Raw genomic sequence first — 25,927 nt, 5'->3', positions numbered from 1 at the left:
TTAGAATGTATAGGGTGATGGGGGGGTAATAGTAAAAACAAGATGGAGAGGAGTGAAGGTTCAGGACAGAGTGACCATGAACCCATCACCGTATCCAGGAGGGTAGCAGTACAGTAGACAGTGTTAAACGCTCTAATTGACCTTACTCTTTGTGTATTTATACCTCCTGTTATCATTTTTTTCTTTTTTTCCCTCTCTGCATTGTTTGGGATGGGCCCTTAAGTAAGCATGTTTACCGAGCATATGACGCATACAAATTTGATTTGATTCATGCTCATTAAGATAACATCCCCTAAATAGCTCTTTTTACACTAGAACCGCCAAAGGCCACTGACGTTTGATTTTGTAAATAAATAAAAGCCCCTCACAAAAGCATTGTCCTGCTCCTTCCCTAACTTTTCCTACATGGTTTTTATTTGACATTTTGTCCGAATTTTGAAATCACAAACAGAAAAGTATTATCGAGCCTTTTTAACTGTTTCTTTGACACCTAATTCCGAACTCAACCCGCCAAGACAATGTGCTGTAGGATGTCGGTACCCAGCCAGGCGCTAATGCGTCTCTCTATCCTCACTGAATGAATGATGAATGGGTGGTAATTGTGCACCTTACCTCACAATTGAGTTTAAATGAGGCCTAACTGAATGATAAGGAGGGTGAAGAGGTTGATTTAATTTAGAAAGACAATAGTGTAATTATGAGTTTGTGTTATGCCTATTTGTCAGTGTTGGCGCCCGTGTTAATCATTTGACCACGCACCTTGCGAGTTGATACCGTTCTCTTTTAGGTTTTACTTTGGACAAGAAGCGGTTACAGGACTGTTTTATTTACTGTAACTATAATTACTAATCACATTTATTGTAAGTAAAACCGAAAACATGCTATATGTTGCAGTAGGCCTTTAGAATAATGCAAAACATATCCTTGACTCTATCCTACTGGATGAGCGGGAAACAAACGACGCACATCGGTACTTCACTTTCAAATTCTTTATTTTTGAACCTTTATTTAACTAGGCAAGTCAGTTAAGAACATTCTTATTTACAGTGACGGCCTGCCCCGGTCAAACCCGGACGCCGCCGGGCCTGAACTATACCGAAATCTAATTTCGCACATAATAAGAGTTAGCCGATAGACAAGATGAAATGATCAATCAGATGAGCATATTGTTTAGTTTCTACTACACTTATCAAATAACTCTCATAATTCAAGAGGCGCAGCTCTGTTTCCAAATGTCATTTTTCCCCAAAATATCCGCGCTGTGTCCACGTTCACCACATGACCACTGGCTCGGCAGCATTGCTCTGGTTACTAGGCAAAAACGAGTAATGTAATAAAATGTAAATATGCTATTTTGTGGTCAGTGGATGAATGGGCGATAGAAACCAGATAGAAACTGATAAAGGTGCGTGTGACTTCAATGAACTGAATGACGATGATGAGGAGGGTGAAGAGGGTGATTGAATTTTATTGATCTGAATGATGAAGGTGAAAAGGATAATTGAATTTAGAACAATAGTGGAATGATGATGAAGACTTGTGGACGGTCTAATTATTTTATTATGAAAGCCTGGAAATTGTATATAATCTCCCCTCAGAGTCAAATCAGACACTGAGTACTGCATACAACGTTCACAATGGCAAGCCGAACCAGTCGAATGGGCGCAGAATTAAGATGAGTTGGAGTCGGGTGGAGGATCGGATGTTGAGCTTGAGATCGACGATGCTGATGAAGAGTCTTCGTCTGATTATGATAACTTTGAGCCGCCGATGCCTGAGCCTCGCCGAAGAAAAACCAGAACAGAGCCAACTGCCACGGTGAAACAGGAGTCTGGGAGGGGTGGCACGGTTTGGGTAGAAAAGAGAGATGAGAGCGCAACAGGAAGGTGGCCTTCCCAGAATATAAGAGAAGGCCCCACGCCTCATGCGTACGGACATTGCTCGTGCACTCAACGGTTTCTTTTGTTTCTGAGACATGCAGATGTTGCAGCATATCAGAGACGTGGAAACAGAAACGGGAACGTTCCGTTTTTTCCAGTTTTGTTTAGCTGCCGATGTCGAAAATCAAGTACTTGCTCAAGCGGGAGCTGCCCGCCTCTGCGCAGAACAACATACCAGTGGAGCTGTACTCCACATCAGTGATGGAGAGTGGTGAAGCAACACTCACGGTGTGCAGATGTAAAAGAAATAAGAGGGTTTGCATCCTGAGCACCATGCATCCCAATGTCCCAGTGACCAGAAGAAGAAACCAGAGACGGTGACAGACTGCAATCGCACAAAGGTGTATATCTCTGCAACATACAGATATCCTTTCCATCTTTCACCAAATATTGTTTTATTATATTACATTAATATTATTATTACTATCAGTATTATTATGTATATCATTTGAACCTATTCTATTCTATGCAGTAGGTTGGTGTGGATGCACTCAACCAGATGGCAAGACTGTACACTGTAGAAGGCGGTACTTGCCGCAAGGCCTGACGTGGCTGCTATCAACACGCAATGCCTTGACAAGACAGTCAGCAGGAGAGATTTCATCATGGATCATGTATGTGAGCTTCGTGAGAACCACCAAGATAGAAGCTACAGCCGCTAAGCAGGTCACCAAAGCAGCAGGTCCTGCTGTCCCTCTTCCCCATAGCACCACAGCTCCCACTCGGGGGGGTGGTGGGGGGGGAGAAGACATAATGTCAAGCAGGTGCACACGAAACAAGGCCCATGAAAGTGCAACTGATTTTGTTTGTGGGGGCTTGCTCACGGAAAGTCCCGAAGCTGTGTGCTGATTGTGGGCCCGAAGCATAAAGAGAAGGCGAGATTGATTCATGCTAAAGGCATGGGTATAAGGGCACCACACAGTGTCCGACACAATGACTGTTTTTATATCTTGTCAAGAATATATTTCCACAAATATTTATTTTTGCAAATTGTTCATGCGTTGGTGCTTTTTCATTTCTACTTTGTCAGAAGAAGCTGTAACTGGACTTTGTTCATTTCTGTAACTCTATTACTAATCAAATCTAAAAAATGAAGTGGATCAAATGGATTACATTGTAATGTTTTTATTGTAAGCGATACGGTAATAGGCTATAGGCCTCCATTTTTTTTCTAGGACTTTGTGGAGTTACACAAAACACATCCTTGACTCAATCTAAACAAATAACTCTTGTTCATTTTTGTACATTTCTACAAATGTCTTCATGCAACGAGTCCTTTGACTATAGTTTCCGCACCGTTTGTCAAGTGTTGGCGCTTCTGTTCGTGCACCTTCGTGTTGATGTGCATCTGATGCTAAAGGAGACACCCGGCAACGTTCTCTAGCGGGTAGTGTTAAGGAGATCCCCAGGAACGAAACTTTACTCTCTCTCTCTCTCTCTCTCTCTCTCTCTCTGTGGGTGTGGGTGTGGGTGTGTGTGGGTGTGGGTGTGTGTGCGTAGGGCTGTGATGATTTGATGTTTTTCTTCTTCACCCCTCTTAGTCAGGCCGGGTGGGGGATCAAATCAAGCCTCTTTAGCAGGGGTTTTTCATCTATTCTATTGGCATTGGGATACCCCCTCTGCCCCTCTTCTAACCCCCACTGTGGAGCGGGACCACCTGCGCAAAGCCACACAGTCCCATACATACACACACACACGCATACACAGTGGGGTGCCACACACACACACACACACACACACAGTGGGGTCCTACACACACACACACACACACACACAGCCAGCCCCCAGATAGAGTTGAGTTGATTAATACGCTTCCTTACACACATTAATAAGCCCTTAACTGCTTTTAGGATTCTTACTTTTTAGCCCCTGGTTCATAGTGTGTAACCTCTCAACCTTGGCTAATCTCTCCTCTCTTAGAGATCACAGTCCATTGGCCCATGTTTAGTGATGTCGGCCGAATGACAGAGAGAAAGGGAGAGGATGGGGGGGAGGGATGGAGGGAGATGTGGAAAGGGGGGTGCTCCTAGCACTTTGCCATATAGAAGTTTGGGAGTTCACTTTACTCTGAATTTTAGCACTAATCCAGTTACCTATTTTCTGTCAGCCAAGCGGAGGAATAGCAGGAACAAAACCCACATTCATGGCTTAAGAAGCTTCCAAAGATTTCACTCAAGGCTGACTGGCTCGGATTAGGCCAGCAGCTTCTGGAAAAAGAGCAAGGGGACAAAAAACAGACTGGAGCCTTTCTTTAAGCGCCACTTATTCTTGTAAATGACTGGAATAGTTTTTTTTTTTTTTTCCCCCCTTCTCCGTCGTCTCGCTTTTTCTCGCGTCTCGTATTGTTGCATTTTTTTTTTAACGTTCATAGAGCGAGATGGAAAGAGAGGGAGAGGCCCTCTTGTGTTTCTTTTCTTTCCCCCATCCTTCATTCATCTCTCGAGTGCCATCTCTTGAAGTGTAAGATCCTTATGATTGCGAAGTGAAAGCTTTTGAGTCAAACATTTGAGTTCCCCCCCCCATTTCTCTTTTAAAGCGTTCGCCGGGACAATAACTCTCCAGCAACAATGGCACTCCATTTCGGCAATGTTTTCACATTTTGTCTTTTCTGTTTTTATACCGTTATGTACTTACACACATCTGTCAAATTCCGTGTCGGCTACTGGAATCGCAGCACAGTGCACACCATACATAACACAGTTTTTGTGTACTGTATTGCTTGGCTAGAAAAAGCGGATGGTTCCTTGTATTTACGTTACTGTAGAAAGCATTGAGTATAGAAACACTTTTAGATGGTTTTCTCAATGGTTTCACTGAAGGTCACTGAAGAAAACAGAACCTGGTATGTTGGGAATTGCATTGTGGGGCTGCTTTTTGTTCCAGATGGTGAATGTGTGCCACGGGGGTCATAGACAGGTTTTGAAGGCGTGCACAGTGTGTGTGTAAGAGTGAGCACCATCCATTATTTAGGCCTGGTTTCTCCATGGTTTCCTCGTGTTTCTCTAGTCCGCCAGGGGCAGTGGGATTCGTGTCCAGGGCCGTGTTCAGGAGATGTACTGTTTCCCAGTGCCTGCCTGCAACATCATGCCCTGAGGATTCCTACACACTTATACACTCTCACTTGTGTTTCACACACACACACACACACACACAGAGGATATGTATTCCAGCTTGGTTCCAAAGGCTAGCACCGCGAAGCCACGCTCGGTGTCACCTTCACCCCCGCCAACTCTCACTTTGCGCCGGGGCAATTATGCTGTTGTGCCTTATTTGACCTTTGACCCCTGCTAGAGCCAGGATGTGATGCTCAGCATATCCAAGGACAGGGAGGGGCTCTGGGAGCAACTTCATTAGCCTCTCAACTCTGCGCACTTGGCCATCGTTAAGGTCAATGACCAGGATCTGTGGCAATTCACCTGCAGCAGAGCGTGTGTGTGTGTGTGTGTGTGTGTGTGTGTGTGTGCGTACACATGGGAGAGAGCCATATACTGTAGCACCTCTTAGATCACTGCTCCCAATCTTCCAGTCAGGTCAACCATCAAACACATCCATCACTCTCCCCTCTCTTCCCCTCGTCCCTCACCCTCCACCATAGCCCAACTGCAGCCTCTGGTCAAGCTCGAGCAAACGCTGGCATGTCTGCCTGCCCGCACTCCTTTACCTGATGTCAATTAATGGCTTCAAGTAATTTCGTCTGACAATCCCCGTTCCCAGCGAGAGGCTATAGCAGACATGTCACTGAGATGACCTTTGCGCCCATGTGCAGCCAAGAGCAGGTTTTTTTTCTCTTCTTAAGAATTTCAGACAAACCAGGGAACTTCCTTTTGTGCTTTGTTAATGAGTTATCGATTTGAAACAATGCCCTGGCAAATATTGTCTGATTAGCTTGACTCCAGCAAGGTCACAGTGCTATAGAGTCTCAATGCGATCATCTTTTGGGTATTTGAGCACGTGCACACACACACACACACACACTTTGTGTCCGTGCATCTCTGTCTCTCACTCAGCCTAACACACATTCTCCCTTATTTCTTCTTTCTTCTCTCTCTCTCTCTGGCAACTTGACTTTCCATAGGCACTACCTGCTAATTACCCACAATGTTACAGTAGTTCCCCCCCGCCCCCCCATCTCTGCCACTAATTTGCTCCATATCGTCTCCTCAGCCTGTCTTCGTACGATTCCCAGACAGACTTTGTCTGGAAGGAAAGCGTCTGAAGGGGAAGAGCGCTGGAGAGAGAGAACACCTGACGAGTCCTTGTCCAAGACGTTGATTAGAATTCAATTGCAAACAGTCGTTTGAGTGAAGGTCCACATCCTAATAGCGTCGGTGTTAATACCAAGCTATGTAATTACCTGCGCCCGCCGCTTGTTTACTATTTAATAATTAGCCCAAATGAAAAATAATTCACTTACCCGCGCTGTAAGGGACATGTTAAATATTCAAATGAGCGGGCTTCAGGTGTGTTTACACACACGCGCACAGAGGGAGAGATTGAATGAGAGAGAGAGAGAGAGGTGTACATGACCTGTGGCTTGGCATTTGGAAATCACTGACCTAACTTCTATTGCTCTCTGTCTCTCTTACCCCCCCCAGCATCCCTCTCACTCTCTTTATCTATCACTCCCAAGCGCTTTTTAGACAGACAGCGGAATATCGCAAAGTGGCTAGTGCCTTCACACACATTTTTTAGAACTAACCCAAGATTGACAACAGCCTGTCGTTTCCAATGGGAGCAAATGAATCATAGTAGGCAGAACAAGCAAGAAGGATGGCAGAACCAAGCACGATCTAGCGAGATCCTATTGGCGTGTTCTAGCATGTATTTGGATATTTCCGTTAGGGAACGCCTACTCTGTGAAGTGCACGTGGGCAATAAATCAAATCAACCTTGCACTCCTTCTAAACAACACCATCTTTTGAAACTTTGGGAAAGTCTAGAAAACGTAGCCCTCTCTGTTCGTAACAGATTTTAGTTTTGGGAACAGAAAACTGTATTGAGATCAAAAATGTTTAATTGAGGAGAAAATGTGCAGAATGTCGGCCAAAATTCATCTCCTACCACTGCCGGCCACTGGGCTTCCTCTCATCACCATATTTAGTGTTAAATGGAAATGCTAACCGGATGCCTCATATATATTCTCCCCCTTGAAACATCTGGCTCATTGTTCGATCTGCGGTGACAGCCCACAGTCTATGTGACAGCCGACCGGTGACCATAGCAACGGAATTAACAAACATTATCGACGTGCGAAAAAACTATTCATTTTAAACGTGCCTGTAAACTGATTGTGTTAGCCAGCTATCTAGGTAGAGTGGGCAAGTTAGCTGATCCTGCTGTTGGATGTACGTGCTAACATATCACCATGCAGGCTACATATTCTACTGGTCAACAACGACGGCACCACTAGGGCAACTAGAGCGGAATCCTATTTTCTCTGCCTTGGCTGTGCGGCTTCCACAGGCATGAGCACCGCAGGTTGCTCTGTCGGGATATAATTCCCCCCCCCCCCCCCCCCCCCCCCCCGCCGCCTAGGCTTAATTTAAAATGAATGGGCCACCCCGTCTGTCGGGTGCTGTCTGTCAGGGCCCTTACTCTTGTCAGTGTTGCTGTTGTTTGAGCACCTATAAGTCTTCGTTGCCCCGTGTTTTTCTGACTGTATGAGGGCTATGGTTCTCTTCTTCTGACTACTAGAAAGCTCAAATGGCACCCTGTTCCTTATGCAGTGCACTACTTTTGACCAGGCCCCATAGGGAGCCATTTTTGGATTCAGTCTTAGTCTCTGTAGAGTCCTCTTCCAAGCTTCCCTGAGGTCTTTAGCTTTCACTCTGGTCGTCAGGAGTGACTCCGGCAAAGGGAGAGAGGGAGGGAGAGATGGAGGGGTAGGGGAAGCCCGTAGTGGTTGTTTGTCGGAGTGTGTTGATGCTGTTAGATTCATTGTTTCCTGTGTTGATGGGCTGGGCCGTTTGTCTTGGCGTTGGTGCAGTTATTGTGGCCGTAGCAGGGTGCTCTCTTCTCCCTGCCTCTCATTACTGTCCTGTAAACAGAGAGCAGGAACTAGGGAAAGAAAACACACAGGGAGTTTCTGGAGGACTGTGGGAGTGTGTGGGTCTCAGTGGTGGGAGGGGTAGGATGGGTGGAGAATGGAAAGCACTGTTAGCCTCTGTAGTGCCGATCCTCTTTCTCACAACACAGAGCAAAAGTAGCAAGCTGGGCAAAGTCCGATTCTGACCTGTCGAGGGCTGTGTGCGTGCGTGCGTGCGCTCTCGTGCTTGTGTGCAAGCGTACAGTGCCTTCAGAAAGTATTCACACCCCTTGACTTTTTCCACATTTTGTTGTGTTACAAAGTGGGATTAAAATTGATTGAATTGTATTTTTTTGTCAACGATCTACACATAATACTCTAATGTCAAAAGTGCAAGAATTATTATATATTTTTTTAATTGATGGAAAATAAAACGCTAATATATCTATATTAGATAAGTATTCAACCCCCTAAGTCAATACATGTTACACTCACCTTTGGCAGCGATTACAGCAGTGAGTCTTTCTGGGTAAGTCTTTAAGAGCTTTGCACACCTGGAATGTACAATATTTGCCCATTATTCTTTAAAAAATGTGTCAAGCTCTGTCAAGTTGGTTGTTGATCATTGCTAGACAGCCATTTTCAAGTCTTGCCATAGATTTTCAAGCCAATAACACTGTAACTACGCCACTCAGGAACATTCAATGTCGTCTTGGTAAGCAACTCCAGTGTATATTTGGCGTTGTGTTTTAGGTTATTGTCCTGCTGAAATGTGAATTCATCTCCCAGTGTCTGGTGGAAAACAGACTCAACCAGGTATTCCTCTAGGATTTTGCCTGTGCTTATCTCTATTCCGTTTATTTTTATTTTAAAAAAACTCTGTAGTACTTTCCAATGACAACCATACCCATAACATGATGCAGCCACCACCGTTCTTGAAAATATGAAGAGTGGTCCTGTGTTTGCCCCAAACATAATGCATTTTATTCAGGACAAAAAGTGAATTTCTTTGACACATTTTTGCAGTATTACTTTAGTGCCTTATTGCAAACAGGATGCATGTTTTGGAATATTTTTTTATGCACAGGCTTCCTTCTTTTCTCTGTCATTTTGTTAGTATTGTGGAGTAACTACAATGTTGTTGGTCCTCAGTTTTCTCCTATCACAGCCATTAAACTCTGTAACTGTTTTAAAGTCACCATTGGCCTCATGGTGAAATCCCTGAGCGTTTCCCTTCTTCGGCAACTGATTTAGGAAGGGCACCTGTATCTTTGTAGTGGCTGGGTGTATTGATACACCATCCACAATTTAAAATGAATAACTGCACCATGCTCAAAGGGATATTCAATGTTTGCTTTTTTTACCCATCTACCAATAGGTGCCCTTCGTGAAACATAGGAACAACCTTTCTGTTCTTTGTGGTTGAATCTGTGTTTGAAATTCACTGGTTGACTTAGAGACCTTACAGATAATTGTATTTGTGTCATTTAAAAATCATGTTAAACACTATTGTTGAACACAGAGTGAGTCCATGCAACTTATTATGACTTGTTAAGCACATTTTTACTCCTGAACTTATTTTTATTGATTTATTATTCTGAGAAAAATATGTATGACAATGTACATAACAATACTCAAACAGAAAGACAAACATGCACGATACAACACATTTGGACAAAACAGTCATCAGCAATGCCATGGTGTACCTAATGCAAAAATACATTCGTAGCAAAACATTGTTAGCTTACGTTCTATGGCATATGGAGCATTTTACCCGTATAATAACATATATTTGCTTTAATTAATAGAATTTAATAGATCTCGACTTTGTCAAAGAAATATGCCTAAAGAAATTGTACTTTCAAGCATGAATTGGACATGGATGTTAGACTGGTGGAAATCCGTATTTGGTCTGACGAGTCCAAATGTGCGATTTTTGGTTCCAACCGCCGTGTCTTTGTGAGACGAAGAGTAGGTGAACGGATGATCTCTGCATGTGTGGTTCCCACCGTGAAGCATGGAGGAGGAAGTGTGATGGTGTGGGGGTGCTTTTCTGGTGACACTGTCAGTGATTTATTTAGAATTCAAGACACACTTAACCAGCATGGTTCTGCAGCGATACACCATCCCATCTGGTTTGCGCTTAGTGGGGCTATCATTTGTTTTTCAACAGGACAATGATCCAACACACCTCCAGGCTGTGTAAGGTCTATTTGACCAAGAAGGAGAGTAATGGAGTGCTGCATCAGATGACCTGGCTTCCAACCTCAACCCAATTGAGATGGTTTGGGAGGAGTTGGACCACAGAGTGAAGGAAAAGCAACCAACAAGTGCTCAGCGTATGTGGGAACTCCTTCAAGACTTTTGAAAAAGCATTCCAGGTGAAGCTGGTTGAGAAAATGCCAAGAGTGTGCAAAGCTGTCATCAATGCAAAGGGTGGCTGCTTTGAAGAATCTAAAATATATTTTGATTTGTTTAACACTTTTTTGGCTACTACATGATTCCATGTGTGTTATTTTATAGTTTTGATGTCGACACTATTATTCTACAATGTAGAAATTAGTTTAAAAAATAAAGAAAAACCCTTGAGTAGGTGTGTCCAAACTTTTGACTGGTACTGTATCTAATATAATCCATCTCCTGTGAATATTTTTTATAGTCACATGGATGTTATAATTCATCTGATTACCAGTAAGAATAAAACCACTCTTTTTTTGTTGCTTAAGCCATGATTAAAGAAAATATAACTTCCCCAATCACTCTTCCATTTTGCTTCATCTTCATCTGTAGAGTATCTGGGCTCTGGGCTCCCGAGTGGCGCAGCGGTCTAAGGCAAGAGGCGTCACTACAGTACCTGGTTTTAATCCAGGCTGTATCACATCCGGCCGTGATTGGGAGTCCAATAGGGCGGCGCGCAATTGGCCCAGCGTCGCCGGGTTTGACCGGAGCAGGCAGTCATTGTAAATAGGAATTTGTTCTTAACTGACTTGCCAAGTTAAATAAAGGTTCAATTAAAAATAAATAAAAGAGTGAGTCTCTTGTATGCAGATTATATCATACTTTTATCATTTGGCTAGCCTCTTTGCAGTTTTTTGCCATTACAGTTTTAGCTAGCAATGGCTAATCCTGATATACTCATCTAATATTTGTGAATTTCAATTGAAAAGCCAACTTCGTGTACCGACTTCTAATTCCACTATAGTTCATCATAGCCAGTTTAATGCAAAATATGTCCATTTTATTTTCTTGAATAATACAGGTAAATGTGAAGGGCCTTAAGATGAATTTACACAATGTATCAGAACATAGAACAAAAAACAATAACCTACATTTAAACATCGACTGATATGTGCAGTGGGTAGGTTTGTCCGTATTAACATTGTATTTTAATGTCTCCTTTGTGCACAAAGCAAAAGGTAAATAACTAACAGAGTTGTGCTGATTTCAGAATGAAGTATTTTAATCAGTTTAGTAGCCCTGGGCTAGTACTACAGGCAGAGAAGGGATGCAAGGGTTCAGGGAGGTGCTATGCCTGGGAATAGCCAAGGAGTTATGTCCTTCTTCTTGTACAAATTCCTATCAATATACAGTTTGACAACAATGAGTCTTACCCTACAGCCCTTCTGTCAGTGCTCCTTGAAGACGGGAAACAGCTTTTGCCATCGCGCAAAGATCTCTAGAGGGTACTGTTTGTTCATCCCAAACGGTTTCCCAGCCAGATGCCGTCCGTGGCTCAGAACCAGCTCCTTCTGCTTCTAATGTTCGAACCTGGCCACGATTGGACTGGGGCCAGTGGGTCGTCTTCCCTAGCTCCCTCCTGACATTGGCTTGGATCTCACCCGGTGGACCAGATGGAAAGAGATGCTCTGCACCGTGTCGTTGTCCAGTTGTAGTTCATTAACCAGGAATGTTTTCAGTGTGTCCTCCACATTTTCTTCTGGCTTTTCAGCTTTTCCGCTCAAGATAAGATTGTTTCTCGTCGACCGGGTAGTTAGGTGCAGGATTTTCTCCTTCATTTGGAAGTTTTCAGTAGTGATGACTTCCACAATTGTTTGTACACCTTTCACAGTTTTCTTCAATACATCAATGTCCTTTTGTGTATTTCTCCAATAAAATGCTTGTGAAATACACTGTTTTTTTCTTCAACTCTTTCAGATCTTCTATGAGGTTTTCCAGCCGGTCCAACAACACAAGCTTGTTTAGTTTTGCGTCAATGGAAACAAGTAGTTCTTGGTTAGGTGGCGGGGATGGGGGAGAATCTGAAGCGCTGTCAAGTGACCATATAGGTCACTTCGCTGGTTGCGCTGAGCCCTTTTCCCTCAATTTATCTCTGGATTCCAACTTAAGTACAAACGCCCATATCGTGGACAGGCATGTGTGGTATCCAGTGTTGCTTTGAGTTAGAGGCATGTTTGTTTTACAAACTAAACTAAATGGTGTGGCTACTATTGATATTAAGCATCTAGTTTAGAAGTTTAAAAAAGCACTCTTTTGTTACAAACCTACCAGAACACTTCACAGCTGAGCATGCTTAGCCGGGCATGCTCAAAGCATGGGCAGCTGAACTTATTTAGGCTTGAACTTATTTAGGTTTGCCATAACAAAAAGGTTGAATGCGTATTAGCCCAGGACATTTCAGCTTTTCATTTTTTTTAATAACTTGTCAATATTTCTAAAAACATAATTCCACTTTGACATTATGGGGTATTGTGCGTAGATCCGTGACACAAAATCTGAATTTAATACATTTACGATTCAGGCTGTAACACAACAAAATGTGGGGAACAATCAAGGGGTGTGAGTACTTTCTGAAGGCACTTATCTATTATCCATAATCACCTGCTTACAGCCCCTCACTGCGTGCTACCTCCCTGAGTGTTATCTCACAAACCTTTCACTGTCATACAGTGTGTGGAGCTCTCGGCGGCGTGTGCGTTTGTATTAATTAGCTGGATACCGTGCGAGCTGTCTGTTTCCAGACTGGTTAGGGTAGGACTAAGTTTGAGTGACACTAAACACAAGGCAAACTGTGTGTCTGGGTTTTCAAGACTAGTGTATCAGCCCAGTGTTGCTCGCTGATTACTGACACCAGCACAGAGCAGAGAGAGAGAGGAGCTGTCAACCTGCCCAGCTAGCTAGCGCTGAGACAATCACTCAACACATCGCTCTGCCTCTCCTCCTCTCTTCCGCTATCCACTCCATCACTCCTTTTACCCCTTTCTACTTCCCTTTTTTTTACCACTCCAGAGCCATGCGAGGGAAATTGAGATATAGGTCCACTCTACCTGAACAGATCTTGTGTTTTGAAAGACTTTGGTTTGTGGTGCAAAACGAGACATGATCATCACAGGGCAATGAGTTAATTCAAATCAAAGATGAGCAACAGGAATGTACAGATAGATGCATACATGCATCCACATAGGCCATTTCAATTATTATTTATTTTTTACCTTTTATTTAACTAGGCAAGTCAGTTAAGAACAAATTATTATTTAGAATGACGGCCTAGGAACAGTGGGTTAACTACCTTGTTCAGGTGCAGAATTACATATTTTTTTTACCTCGGGGAGTCGATCTAGCAACCTTTCGGTCACTGGCCCAACGCTCTAACCACTAGGCTACCTGCCGCCCCATATCCATAGTGTGTTTATAGTTCTTCAGTCCTGGAGTGTTTAATTGGTATGGTAAGTTGGACAACTCACTGGAAGCCTGAGAGGGTCCTCATATTGTACATTCTAGAGGGACTCTATGTACTGTTGGCTACCGTCAACAGTGCCACAATCAATCCACACGCGCGCGCACGCACGCACGCACACTCCAAAACGCCAGTGACAGTCATCACTTGAAGATGCTGGCAACAGGTGGTCAGTGGGGAATCTGTACGACCTGGCACACACACATCGGACGACCTGGGGGGAAATGGAAAATAAGTGAAATAAAAAATATAAACTAAACGGGCAGGCGTGTGACAGGAAGCTAGTCTCTGAGGGCGGCCCGCTTCGCAGGAGCTAATTAACCCCGGAAAATAATTACATCAATATGCAAATGAGTGTTTAGATAATGCAACGTGCTATCGGGCCAGATAGTCAATCAGGGGAGGTGGGTGGGCGTGTGGAGCCGTGTGGCGCGATGGGGCCAGGTGTCGGGGCTCTGCGCTCGGGCGATAAGGGGAGACGCTACCTGGTTGCCATGGCGACCACGCCGCCGCGGTCACAGCGCTGCCGCGCCGCTGCTAGAGCTCAAAACGAACCAAATGGAATGTGGAGCAGGCGGAAGCTGGACCTCACAGAGCACTCCTTCATACACAGCACAGCGCCTAGCCATGTAAAGACCCTGGTGCTTTTGTCTATCTATTTTGCTCCTTCCTTCGACTCTGTTATTGACACTGAATATTAAGGCCAATAACACATGATTTAGACACGAGGGGTGTTCAGAAGGTATGTGTGTGTGTAAGTCCACGCGACCAGCCAACAAGCCCCAGTAGGGAGGGTCAGGTGAAGAGAGGGAGAACAGGTGGTGTAGTTGGAGGGAGGGAGGGTTGGTGGAACTGATTATGAAACAGAGCCCTGTAGATGAAGGGGGACACAGAGAAGGAGAGGAGGGCTTCAAAGGACTTTGATGTCACAGGCCTTCAGGCAGCCAACTTTGCCCCCCCCCCCCCCTCCACCCGCAGTTGATCAGGGCGGGGCAGGGCGCAGCATTACCCGCTGTTGCATCACCCTCCGTAGAGTCTGTCTCTGAACCCAGCCGCCCTCCCTCCCCATCTCATTACGCCAGCAAACATAAACAAGCCGATGGGTTCATTTACTGTACCTCCACACACACACACACTTACGTGCGCACACAGTCGCCCCAGCAAAATAACAACAGCCTAACAACAACTAGATTGAAAAGTGTACTTTTTGTCTGTTTTTAATATTCAAAGCTTGGGTGTGAGTGGGTGTAAGCTGTGTCATCAGTGAAATAACACCGCATCTTTCCCTGACATCTATGAACCAGCCATTGCCTCGGATAAACCACTAGATCCCTCAGTCACAGCATAGCATCCAACAATCTCCCCAGACATTTAGTCTAAGTGGGCATGAAGCTTTGTTACTTTTTTACCCCTGTGAGTAAATACCATGCAGGCAGCTTAACCAGACTGTTTTTGCTTTGAAATGGCTTTGGAGTGGCTTCACCAATTGACAGAAAGGGTATTTATTTGGGAATCGATTATCTAGCCTGCTGAGGGTGGATGGAGAATGGCACAAACAATTGCACTTAGTAATGTTCCATTAAAATACAACCTGCGTGGGTGTACTTTATGGTCAGACGAATCCATGGTGTGTACTGTGTGTGGGTGTAGGTGTGTGCGCGTCCTCTCTGTTGTTCCTTCCCCTGACCTTCCCCTGTGTTTGCCCATTACGCCTTTACTGCCGTATAGATGCGCCATCGATCCAGGCACAAATTAAGATTTAAACGTTACGTCACGCGACCTATCGAGTTTTACATTTAGGGCATTTGCAATATGCAAGACTTATTGATCCAGCGAGCAGTCCGTGTTTATAAAACACACCCTCTGCCATCAGCGGCGCTTTTTCATTTTTTTTTTTACTGGAGGCCTACATGCTAACTGTGACAACTTTCTCTCCCCGAGTTTCACTCTCCCCTTTTTTCTCCATTTACGTCTCTCAAAAGTTGGTTCACTTTTTAACTCGGATATTTCTCCCACTTCTTTTCACTGTCCATGACGCACTGACACTGTCTTTCTCAACCCTTCTTCAATCTCTCGCTGACGCCGTTATAACTCTCTCCGGTGTGTTTTTTATTTGTGTGTCTTTTGTTTTTGGGGGTGTGACGTGAAGTTCCGTCCTTGTGTTCCAGGAAAACGGCTCCCCCGAGGAACACGTGCTCTACGTGTGGGACCACTTTGTGTCCAAAGCCGCCGCCAGGAACGTCTTTGTCGTGGCGCACAGCTACGGAGGCCTGTCGTTGGTGGAGCTGGTGAGTGGTTGCTTTCTTTCCTCTGCCCCCCTCCCCCGGCATACTACCTCTGGGACAGTCAGCCAGTGTGGTAGCGTGTGAAATGCGGTGGGATGATTAAAAATAAATAACGTTTAGTTTCTTTGAGAAAGTGCTGCTTCTATAAAGGAGCCAGTTCATCCCTGTCCTAGGGCGCAATCCACTTCCTCTCCTCCGCACAACAAGACGTAGCGAGAGAACGAGAGGGAGAACTAGAAAAAGAAACAAGAGTTCTATTAAACCACGCTGCGGAGCATGCAAAACTGCAAGTCGTGGGAGAGGAGAGAGAAGGGGAAGGTGGGGGGTCTCTGTTGCGTCTGTGTGTCTTTCTAGTGTTGAGAGTCTATGATTAAGTCGAGCCTATATTTTTATTGTGTTGCGCTTATATATACCTCTCAGTGTTGGGTCTCTCAGTGTTTATTATTGACAGCCTGAACGGCGGGCTCTGCTAGGTGTTAGGCTCACAGGGCTCTCTCTCCTTCTGTATCTCTGCAGTGCTCAGATAGCTTGGCTAGGTGCTAGACTCACAGGGCTCTCTCTCCTTCTGTCTCTCTGCAGTGCTCAGATAGCTAGGCTAGGCTCACAGGGCTCTCTCTCCTTCTGTCCCTCTGCAGTGCTCAGATAGCTAGGCTAGGCTAGGTGTTAGGCTCACAGGGCTCTCTCTCCTTCTGTCTCTCTGCAGTGCTCAGATAGCTAGGCTAGGTGCTAGACTCACAGGGCTCTCTCTCCTTCTGTCTCTCTGCAGTGCTCAGATAGCTAGGCTAGGTGCTAGGCTCACAGGGCTCTCTCTCCTGCTGTCTCTCTGCAGTGCTCAGATAGCTAGGCTAGGCTAGTTGCTAGGCTCACAGGGCTCTCTCTCTTCTGTCGCTCTGCAGTGCTCAGATAGGTAGGCTAGGCTAGGTGCTAGACTCACAGGGCTCTCTCCTTCTGTATCTCTGCAGTGCTCAGATAGCTAGGCTAGGTGCTAGGCTCACAGGGCTCTCTCTCCTTCTGTCTCTCTGCAGTGCTCAGATAGCTAGGCTAGGTGCTAGGCTCACAGGGCTCTCTCTCCTGCTGTCTCTCTGCAGTGCTCAGATAGCTAGGCGAGGCTAGGCTAGTTGCTAGGCTCACAGGGCTCTCTCTCTTCTGTCGCTCTGCAGTGCTCAGATAGGTAGGCTAGGCTAGGTGCTAGACTCACAGGGCTCTCTCTCCTTCTGTATCTCTGCAGTGCTCATATAGGTAGGCTAGGTGCTAGACTCACAGGGCTCTCTCTCCTGTCTCTGCAGTGCTCAGATAGCTAGGCTAGGTGTTAGGCTCACAGGGCTCTCTCTCTTTCTGTCTCTCTGCAGTGCTCAGATAGCTAGGTGTTAGGCTCACAGGGCTCTCTCTCCTTCTGTCCCTCTGCAGTGCTCAGATAGCTAGGCTAGGTGCTAGACTCACAGGGCTCTCTCTCCTTCTGTCTCTCTGCAGTGCTCAGATAGCTAGGCTAGGCTAGGTGTTAGGCTCACAGGGCTCTCTCTCCTTCTGTCCCTCTGCAGTGCTCAGATAGCTAGGCTAGGCTAGGTGCTAGACTCACAGCTCTCTCTCTCCTTCTGTCTCTCTGCAGTGCTCAGATAGCTAGGCTATGCTAGGTGTTAGGCTCACAGGGCTCTCTCTCCTTCTGTCTCTCTGCAGTGCTCAGATAGCTAGGCTAGGCTAGGTGCTAGACTCACAGGGCTCTCTCTCCTTCTGTCCCTCTGCAGTGCTCAGATAGCTAGGCTAGGTGTTAGGCTCACAGGGTTCTCTCTCCTTCTGTCCCTCTGCAGTGCTCAGATAGCTAGGCTAGGTGCTAGACTCACAGGGCTCTCTCTCCTTCTGTCCCTCTGCAGTGCTCAGATAGCTAGGCTAGGTGTTAGGCTCACAGGGCTCTCTCTCCTTCTGTCTCTCTGCAGTGCTCAGATAGCTAGGCTAGGCTAGGTGTTAGGCTCACAGGGCTCTCTCTCCTTCTGTCCCTCTGCAGTGCTCAGATAGCTAGGCTAGGCTAGGTGTTAGGCTCACAGGGCTCTCTCCTTCTGTCCCTCTGCAGTGATCAGATAGCTAGGCTAGGCTAGGTGCTAGGCTCACAGGGCTCTCCTTCTGTCTCTCTCTGCAGTGCTCAGATAGCTAGGCTAGGTGTTAGGCTCACAGGGCTCTCTCTCCTGCTGTCTCTCTCGGCAGTGCTCAGATAGCTAGGCTAGGTGTTAGACTCACAGGGCTCTCTCTCCTTCTGTCCCTCTGCAGTGCTCAGATAGCTAGGCTAGGCTAGGTGCTAGACTCACAGGGCTCTCTCTCCTTCTGTCCCTCTGCAGTGCTCAGATAGCTAGGCTAGGCTAGGTGCTAGACTCACAGGGCTCTCTCTCCTGCTGTCTCTCTGCAGTGCTCAGATAGCTAGGCTAGGTGCTAGACTCACAGGGCTCTCTCTCCTTCTGTCTCTCTGCAGTGCTCAGATAGCTAGGCTAGGCTAGGTGTTAGGCTCACAGGGCTCTCTCTCCTTCTGTCTCTCTGCAGTGCTCAGATAGCTAGGCTAGGCTAGGTGCTAGACTCACAGGGCTCTCTCTCCTTCTGTCCCTCTGCAGTGCTCAGATAGCTAGGCTAGGTGTTAGGCTCACATTGTTCTCTCTCCTTCTGTCCCTCTGCAGTGCTCAGATAGCTAGGCTAGGTGCTAGACTCACAGGGCTCTCTCTCTCCTTCTGTCCCTCTGCAGTGCTCAGATAGCTAGGCTCGGTGCTAGACTCACAGGGCTCTCTCTCCTTCTGTCTCTCTGCAGTGCTCAGATAGCTAGGCTAGGCTAGGTGTTAGGCTCACAGGGCTCTCTCTCCTTCTGTCCCTCTGCAGTGCTCAGATAGCTAGGCTAGGTGTTAGGCTCACAGGGCTCTCTCTCCTGCTGTCTCTCTCGGCAGTGCTCAGATAGCTAGGCTAGGTGTTAGACTCACAGGGCTCTCTCTCCTTCTGTCCCTCTGCAGTGCTCAGATAGCTAGGCTAGGTGTTAGGCTCACAGGGCTCTCTCTCCTTCTGTCCCTCTGCAGTGCTCAGATAGCTAGCCTAGGCTAGGTGTTAGGCTCACAGGGCTCTCTCTCCTGCTGTCTCTCTCTGCAGTGCTCAGATAGCTAGGCTAGGTGCTAGACTCACAGGGCTCTCTCTCCTGCTGTCTCTCTGCAGTGCTCAGATAGCTAGGCTAGGTGCTAGACTCACAGGGCTCTCTCTTCTGCTGTCCCTCTGCAGTGCTCAGATAGCTAGGTTAGGTGCTAGACTCACAGGGCTCTCTCTCCTGCTGTCTCTCTCTGCAGTGCTCAGATAGCTAGGCTAGGTGCTAGACTCACAGGGCTCTCTCTCCTGCTGTCTCTCTCTGCAGTGCTCAGATAGCTAGGCTAGGTGCTAGGCTCACAGGGCTCTCTCTCTGTACCTCTGCAGTGCTCAGATAGCTAGGCTAGGTGCTAGGCTCACAGGGCTCTCTCTTCTTCTGTCCCTCTGCAGTGCTCAGATAGCTAGGCTAGGCTAGGTGTTAGACTCACAGGGCTCTCTCTCCTGCTGTCCCTCTCTGCAGTGCTCAGATAGCTAGGCTAGGTGCTAGACTCACAGGGCTCTCTCTCCTTCTGTATCTCTGCAGTGCTCAGATAGCTAGGCTAGGTGCTAGGCTCACAGGGCTCTCTCTCTGTACCTCTGCAGTGCTCAGATAGCTAGGCTAGGTGCTAGGCTCACAGGGCTCTCTCTTCTTCTGTCCCTCTGCAGTGCTCAGATAGCTAGGCTAGGCTAGGTGTTAGACTCACAGGGCTCTCTCTCCTGCTGTCCCTCTCTGCAGTGCTCAGATAGCTAGGCTAGGTGCTAGACTCACAGGGCTCTCTCTCCTTCTGTATCTCTGCAGTGCTCAGATAGCTAGGCTAGGCGCTAGACTCACAGGGCTCTCTCTCCTTCTGTCCCTCTCTGCAGTGCTCAGATAGCTAGGCTAGGCTAGGTGCTAGACTCACAGGGCTCTCTCTCCTTCTGTCCCTCTGCAGTGCTCAGATAGCTAGGCTAGGTGCTAGGCTCACAGGGCTCTCTCTCCTTCTGTCCCTCTCAGCAGTGCTCAGATAGCTAGGCTAGGCTCACAGGGCTCTCTCTCCTTCTGTCTCTCTCTTCTGTCTCTCTCTGCAGTGCTCATATAGCTAGGCTAGGCTAGGTGGTAAGTGCGCTAGGCTCACACAGCTCTCTCTCTCTCTCTGACAGCTGGTGCAGGAGCCTGGTGGTGATCATAGCTCTTTGATCTGTTGGATTTACTGTTAGACTCTCCATGAACCCACGTTATTTAAAGCATCTCTTTCCTCTGCTTTTGAAGAGGGGGAGGGGAGTGAAGGGTAGGTGAGGAGAAGGGTAGTGGGGGGGGTGGGCGGTGTGGGTACTTGTCCCACTGGTAATTCCAGGAATATATATTGTTTCTCCTGTAAACCTACTCTTTTTTTTGTTTTGTATTTTGTAATTTTAATTTGCCTGCTAAATATTCATGTGGTGTTTTGTCCGTGACAGCTATCCTCCCCCGGCTCTGTGTGTGCCAAGGATGGTGTGGTCTCTCTCTCTCTCGTGTGTTTAAATATGTGTGATTTTCCCTATCACCTGGGTCTCTACCTTGTGCCTGTGTCCTGTGACAATGGGGTCATAGCTCCCTCACTCCTCCTTCCCGCACCCCAACCCTCACCCTCTCTGGACTAGCCATGACTCCTGACCCCTATGGGGCATTGAGGCCAGCTAGCCTTGGAGCAAAGGGTCAGCCACCCCACCAAGACCCCCAGGCCAGACAGCCCTCCCTCCCCAAGCTATCCCCTGACAGCCCCACTCCACTGCACTGACATAGGTAAGCAGGTAGCGGTTAAGAGCGTTGGGCCAGTAAATAAAAGATTGCTGGTTTGAATCCTAGAGCATCTGTTGATGTGACCTTGAGCAAGGCACTTATCCCTTAATTGCTCCTGTACGTTGCCATGGATAAGAACGTCTGGTAAAATGTTAATGTATGGGCCGGGGAGTACAGCCATAGGCCCTGCTCCTCCCTACTGGGATCTAGCTTCATAGGGAGCAATGATCAGGTTTTTGTTCCTTCATTGCCACTGTAGGGACATTATTGCGTTCATAAGCCTGTGGTGCTTGACCTTTCTCCACAATATCCTGTCAATTAACTAACCCACAACTGTAATTCAAACATTCACGTAAACACTTCAATGTGCGGAGACATGCACACCCCACACACGGAAACAGGGATATATACACACAAGCACTCACATCACACACACACACATTCAACCACCTAATTGAGGAGAAAGTGGCCGTGGGGGGAAGGGGGAGAGACATGGGTTGGTGGGGGTGGGATGTGAGCCTTGCGGGATGAACCATTTGACACACAAGCAGACCCAGAGAAAACAAGCTGTCTCTGGGTTAATTATAGCTCCCTTTTGCAGTTAATAAACACGTTTCTGATCAAGCACATCAAACGATCTGCGATTAATTTCTCCTGCTCTGCCCTCCCCTGCTCGCTACCATGTAGCCCCCCAGTTTGGAGCGCTCAACTGTTTCATTGCAATTTGATTTATTTTAGAACACTTCATAGTGTGTATAGACTAATTATAGTTACATCAAAGAGTAGCTAAATGCCTTTGAATGGGAGAAGATTGCTGCAGGGAGGAGGATGGCTTTATGTCGGAATCTACCAAGTTTTAATACCGGGAATAATTCATATTTATCCTGAGAGTCCCGGGAAATACAGAAATATGTGGCCAGTTAAAGCATTTAAAACCAAGATATTGTCAATATAGCCAGGGTTCTCCCCAAATAAGATTGTCGCAGCCCCACCTTGTCTGCGGCACTATGTAAAGATGTCAGAGCAAGTGAAACTGAGATTTAGTAACTATCTTTGATCGCCAGTGGCATTGTTGTGAATTGCCCAAAGTGCCGTTCATGAATTCCAAGCGTTGTGATGTTCCTCAATTAATTTGGCGCATTTCAGCAGTCTCGACAGAGAGCGTGCTCAGGACATATAGAAAACGTTGTGACACTGTCGTCTTTGTTAATCTCGCTAGATAACCTCCTTCAACAAATGACCAGATATTTCCTATTCAGCTAAATTTAGTTGATGATTATACAGATAGCAGATCAGTTCATGAATAATGGGGTGTTGAAGAGTGCAAATAGTTTACATATCAAGGTATCTTCACAGGTACCATCTCTGTTTTAAGAATTTACATTTCTACTCTCATACCTTTTGTTGAGCATACATTCTCTACCAAAGCGCACATATGGGCAGCAATACGAGACAGCACGGAGAAGTGGGGGGAAATGTTATGGCCATATTATGACATGCATAGGCGAGGCGTGCTTAGATAATGCAACCTATGGATTAGAGAATAAAGTTAGCCATTTTCATGCGAGTCAGGATTTGGGGTTTCAGTGGGATTGGGACTGGATAGGACAATAGCATAGACTCTAGGACAGGAGAAGATAGAATTTTCCCCCCATGCCTCTCTGCACTGTTATCAAATCAAATTGTATTAGTCACATGCGCCGAGTACAACAGGTGTAGGTAGACCTTACAGTGAAATGCTTACTTAACAGCCCTTAACAGAAAGTGCAGTTAAAAAAAATATGGATAAGAATAAGAGATAAAAGTAACAAGTATTTAAAGAGCAGCAGTAAAAAATAACAATATATACAGGGGGGTTCCGGTGCAAGTTTACATACACTTTAGCCAAATACATTTAAACTCAGTTTTTCACAATTCCTGACATTTAATCCTTGTAAAAATTCCCTGTTTTAGGTCAGTTAGGATCACCACTTTATTTTAAGAATGTGAAATGTCAGAATATTAGTAGAGAGAATGATTTATTTAATATTTTATTTCTTTCATCACATTCCCAGTGGGTCAGAAGTTTACATACACTCAATTAGTATTTGGTAGCATTGCCTTTAAATTGTTTAACTTGGGTCAAACATTTCGGGTAGCCTTCCTTTGTTGTCCTTAAGCCATTTTGCCACAACTTTGGAATTATGCTTGGGGTCATTTGCGACCAAGCTTTAACTTCCTGACTGATGTCTTGAGATGTTGCTTCAATATATCCACATCATTTTCCTGCCTCATGATGCCATCTATTTTGTGAAGTGCACCAGTCCCTCCTGCAGCAAAGCACCCCCACAACATGATGCTGCCACCCCCGTGCTTCATGGTTGGGATGGTGTTCTTCGGCGTGCAAGCCTCTCCCTTTTTCCTCTAAACATAACGATGGTCATTATGGCCAAACAGTTGTATTTTTGTTTCATTCGGGTCGCGGTCCGGCAGTGTCAATTATGCGTGTGCTTTGAATTCATGCTGACTTTGTGTGAAGTAAATATGCGAGATTAAAGGCTTCCATGCGACAACCTGTTTGGATAATGTGCTCTTTTTTGTTTTTTGCTAATCTGATACTGCTCATGTTGTGTATTTTGTGTATTTGCATTAGTGGCGACATTGGGGGAAAAGTAATTTCCCGGGTCTTGTGAAGAGTGATCCTGGGACAGTCCCAGGATCCTGGTTACCCATGTTAATCCCTATGTTGGAGTGAATAGTAGCCTTCTCCCTCCCGCCGTCCCTCCTCTCTTTCGCTCTCTCTATCCTCTCTGCATCTCTTTTGCTCTATCAAACCCAACCCAATCTCTCTATCCGTTTTCTTTCCTTCTCCCGGTCCTTCTTTCTCACAACTCTCCCTCGCTCTTTTTTTCCCTCTCCTGTCCTCTCTCCGTCTCTCTCGCTCTCTCTCTGTCTGTAGGACTTGTACTTGGCTTTAAAGCTTCAATCTGTGATTGGTAAATACATTTTTGGATTTTAAATTGATGACACATTGATTCTTGAAGAATATAACTTATAAATGCCTCATGAGCTTAGTTCAACTGTTGTACCCCGTCAGAACCCAAAATATAATTATTTTTATTCCAATGTAATTGTAAACAAACGGGCTATACTTGCGAACATTAGAAAAAGTTTCAGTTAAACTGTTTTCTCCATCTCAAAATTCACATCAGGCAATTAAAATAGTTGATTAACTTGCACGTGATAAAAGAGTTAGCCAATTAAAATTGTCGACGTAGTTGGACGAGATCCAACACTTGTTCATTGAAGCCAAATATTTTTCTCGTCCTCTCTGTGAAAGCGTTCTGATAATCAAAGCAACTAGATCACGTGTTTGTCTGACTGGTCATTTACAGGTAACACCAAAATAAAGGAAACGCCAGCATAAAGTGTCTTAATAGGGCGTCGGGGCACCAAGAGCCAGGACAGCTTCAATGCACCTTGGCATAGATTCTAAAAGTTCCCCGGACTCTGTAGAAGGGAAGCGACAGCATTCTTCCATGAGATATTCCATCATTTGGTATTTTTTTGGGTGGTGGAAAACGCTGTCTCAGGCACCGCTCCAGAATCTCCCGTAAGTGTTCAATTGGGTTGAGATCTGGTGTCTGAGACGACCATGGTATATGGTTTGCATCGTTTTCATGCATCTCAAACCACTGGGACCACTCATGCCCTGTGGATGGGGGCATTTTCATCCTATGGGGGCATAGCCATGGTAGCCAAAATCAAGGCCTGCCCAGAATTTTATGTCTGACCCTAAGCCTGATGGGATTTTAGTTGCTTAATTAACTCAGGAACCACACCTGTGTGGAAGAATCTGCTTTCAATATACTTTATATCCGTCGTTTACTCAAGTGTTTCCATTATTTTGGCAGTTACCTGTAGGTCTCAGTGTAGAGTGCCGAGATGATATGTATACCCCTGACTTCCATTTCCTACCAGTACCAGCCAAGCCCATTCAAATGGCACCGATAGGATGTCAGGGACCAGCTATCCTTTGTGCATGCACCCACTCACACACACGCACACACACACACACACACACACACACACACACACACACACACACACACACACACACACACACACACACACATAACAGCCATAGTGTGCCCTGCCAGCGTGCCTGTCTGTGTCTTTCTGTCTGTCAGACTATCTGTCTGCCTGTCTCCCTGCCTGCCTGCTTGTCTGTCTGCCTGCCTGCTTGCCTTCCTGCCTGCATGCTTGTCTGTCTCCCTGCCTGCCTGCCTGCTTGTCTGTCTCCCTGCCTGCCTGCTTGCCTTCCTGCCTCCCTACCCTTCCTAGTTGCCTGCCTGCCTGCGCTCCCCTTTTCATCTTCCTCCGTTGCCAGGGGTGCGGAGGGGGAGGTGCGGCGCGCAGGGGGGGTGGAGGGGTGTCTAACCCGCTGTAACCTTCCCGCTCCCGCAGTGAAAAGGAGCATGGTTATTGGACAAGATGGAGCCGTGTTATATAAGGGCTTATGTAAGAATGCATCTGTCTCCCAATACGCAAATGTGTGGGTGCCAACCAACTGTCCCACCATTTCCATCTCCACCTCACAACAGAACATACAGAATGTGTAGGTCTATTCACACACGCACGCACAAACACGTGTTTGTGCCTGTGTATGTGGTGTGCTGTATTTACAGTAAATAGGTTCTGTGTGTATTTTTCTCAGCGGGGAATATGGATATTTTTCTTTTATGCTCTCTCTTCCCGCTCTGTCTCCGTACGTAGGTAGTCTCAGATGTGAGCAGATGTCGTGTTGTTTGATAAGAGCTGGGGAGGACGGGTATTGGAGAAAAAGTTGGAGGACCGACTTTGGCCGTTCCCTATGGACTCTGTGGGTGGATGAGATGCTAGGAGTTAGATGATGATGGTGGCTGCGGTGGGAGAGCTATATCCAGACCATGTCCCATCACCGCTTGGTGGAGAGACAAGCGTGACTTTGGCCGGATGCCGGACTTGACAAACACCAAGGGAACGTTCTCTTGCATTGATGTTAATGTGCGTATCAGGTCTGGATTTGGGTCTGTCCCTGGAGCTTATCAGAGAACTCTCATTCTTTCTGCTCTGGTGTCAAGTTCTCTGGGGCTTCAGTGGCTTCTGCCTCAGCCTGTCCTC

At 46.2% G+C, this 25,927-nt stretch overlaps 1 protein-coding gene across 1 annotated transcript in view; it reads left to right on the top strand.

Moving 5' to 3' along the window:
• fam172a (family with sequence similarity 172 member A) overlaps positions 1-25,927 on the top strand; it is a 193,387-nt gene that overhangs the window by 73,782 nt on the left and 93,678 nt on the right. Inside the window, exon 8 of the mRNA XM_039013177.1 lies at positions 15,829-15,948. Within this exon, the coding sequence (XP_038869105.1) occupies positions 15,829-15,948 (120 nt within the window). The remainder of the gene's footprint in view (positions 1-15,828; positions 15,949-25,927) is intronic.

Source organism: Salvelinus namaycush, chromosome 18 (genome assembly GCF_016432855.1).
Source record: "Salvelinus namaycush isolate Seneca chromosome 18, SaNama_1.0, whole genome shotgun sequence".
Classification (NCBI taxonomy): domain Eukaryota; kingdom Metazoa; phylum Chordata; class Actinopteri; order Salmoniformes; family Salmonidae; genus Salvelinus; species Salvelinus namaycush.
The sequence above is the reverse complement of the archived record's forward strand: the minus strand, read 5'-3'. Positions and strand labels throughout refer to the sequence as shown.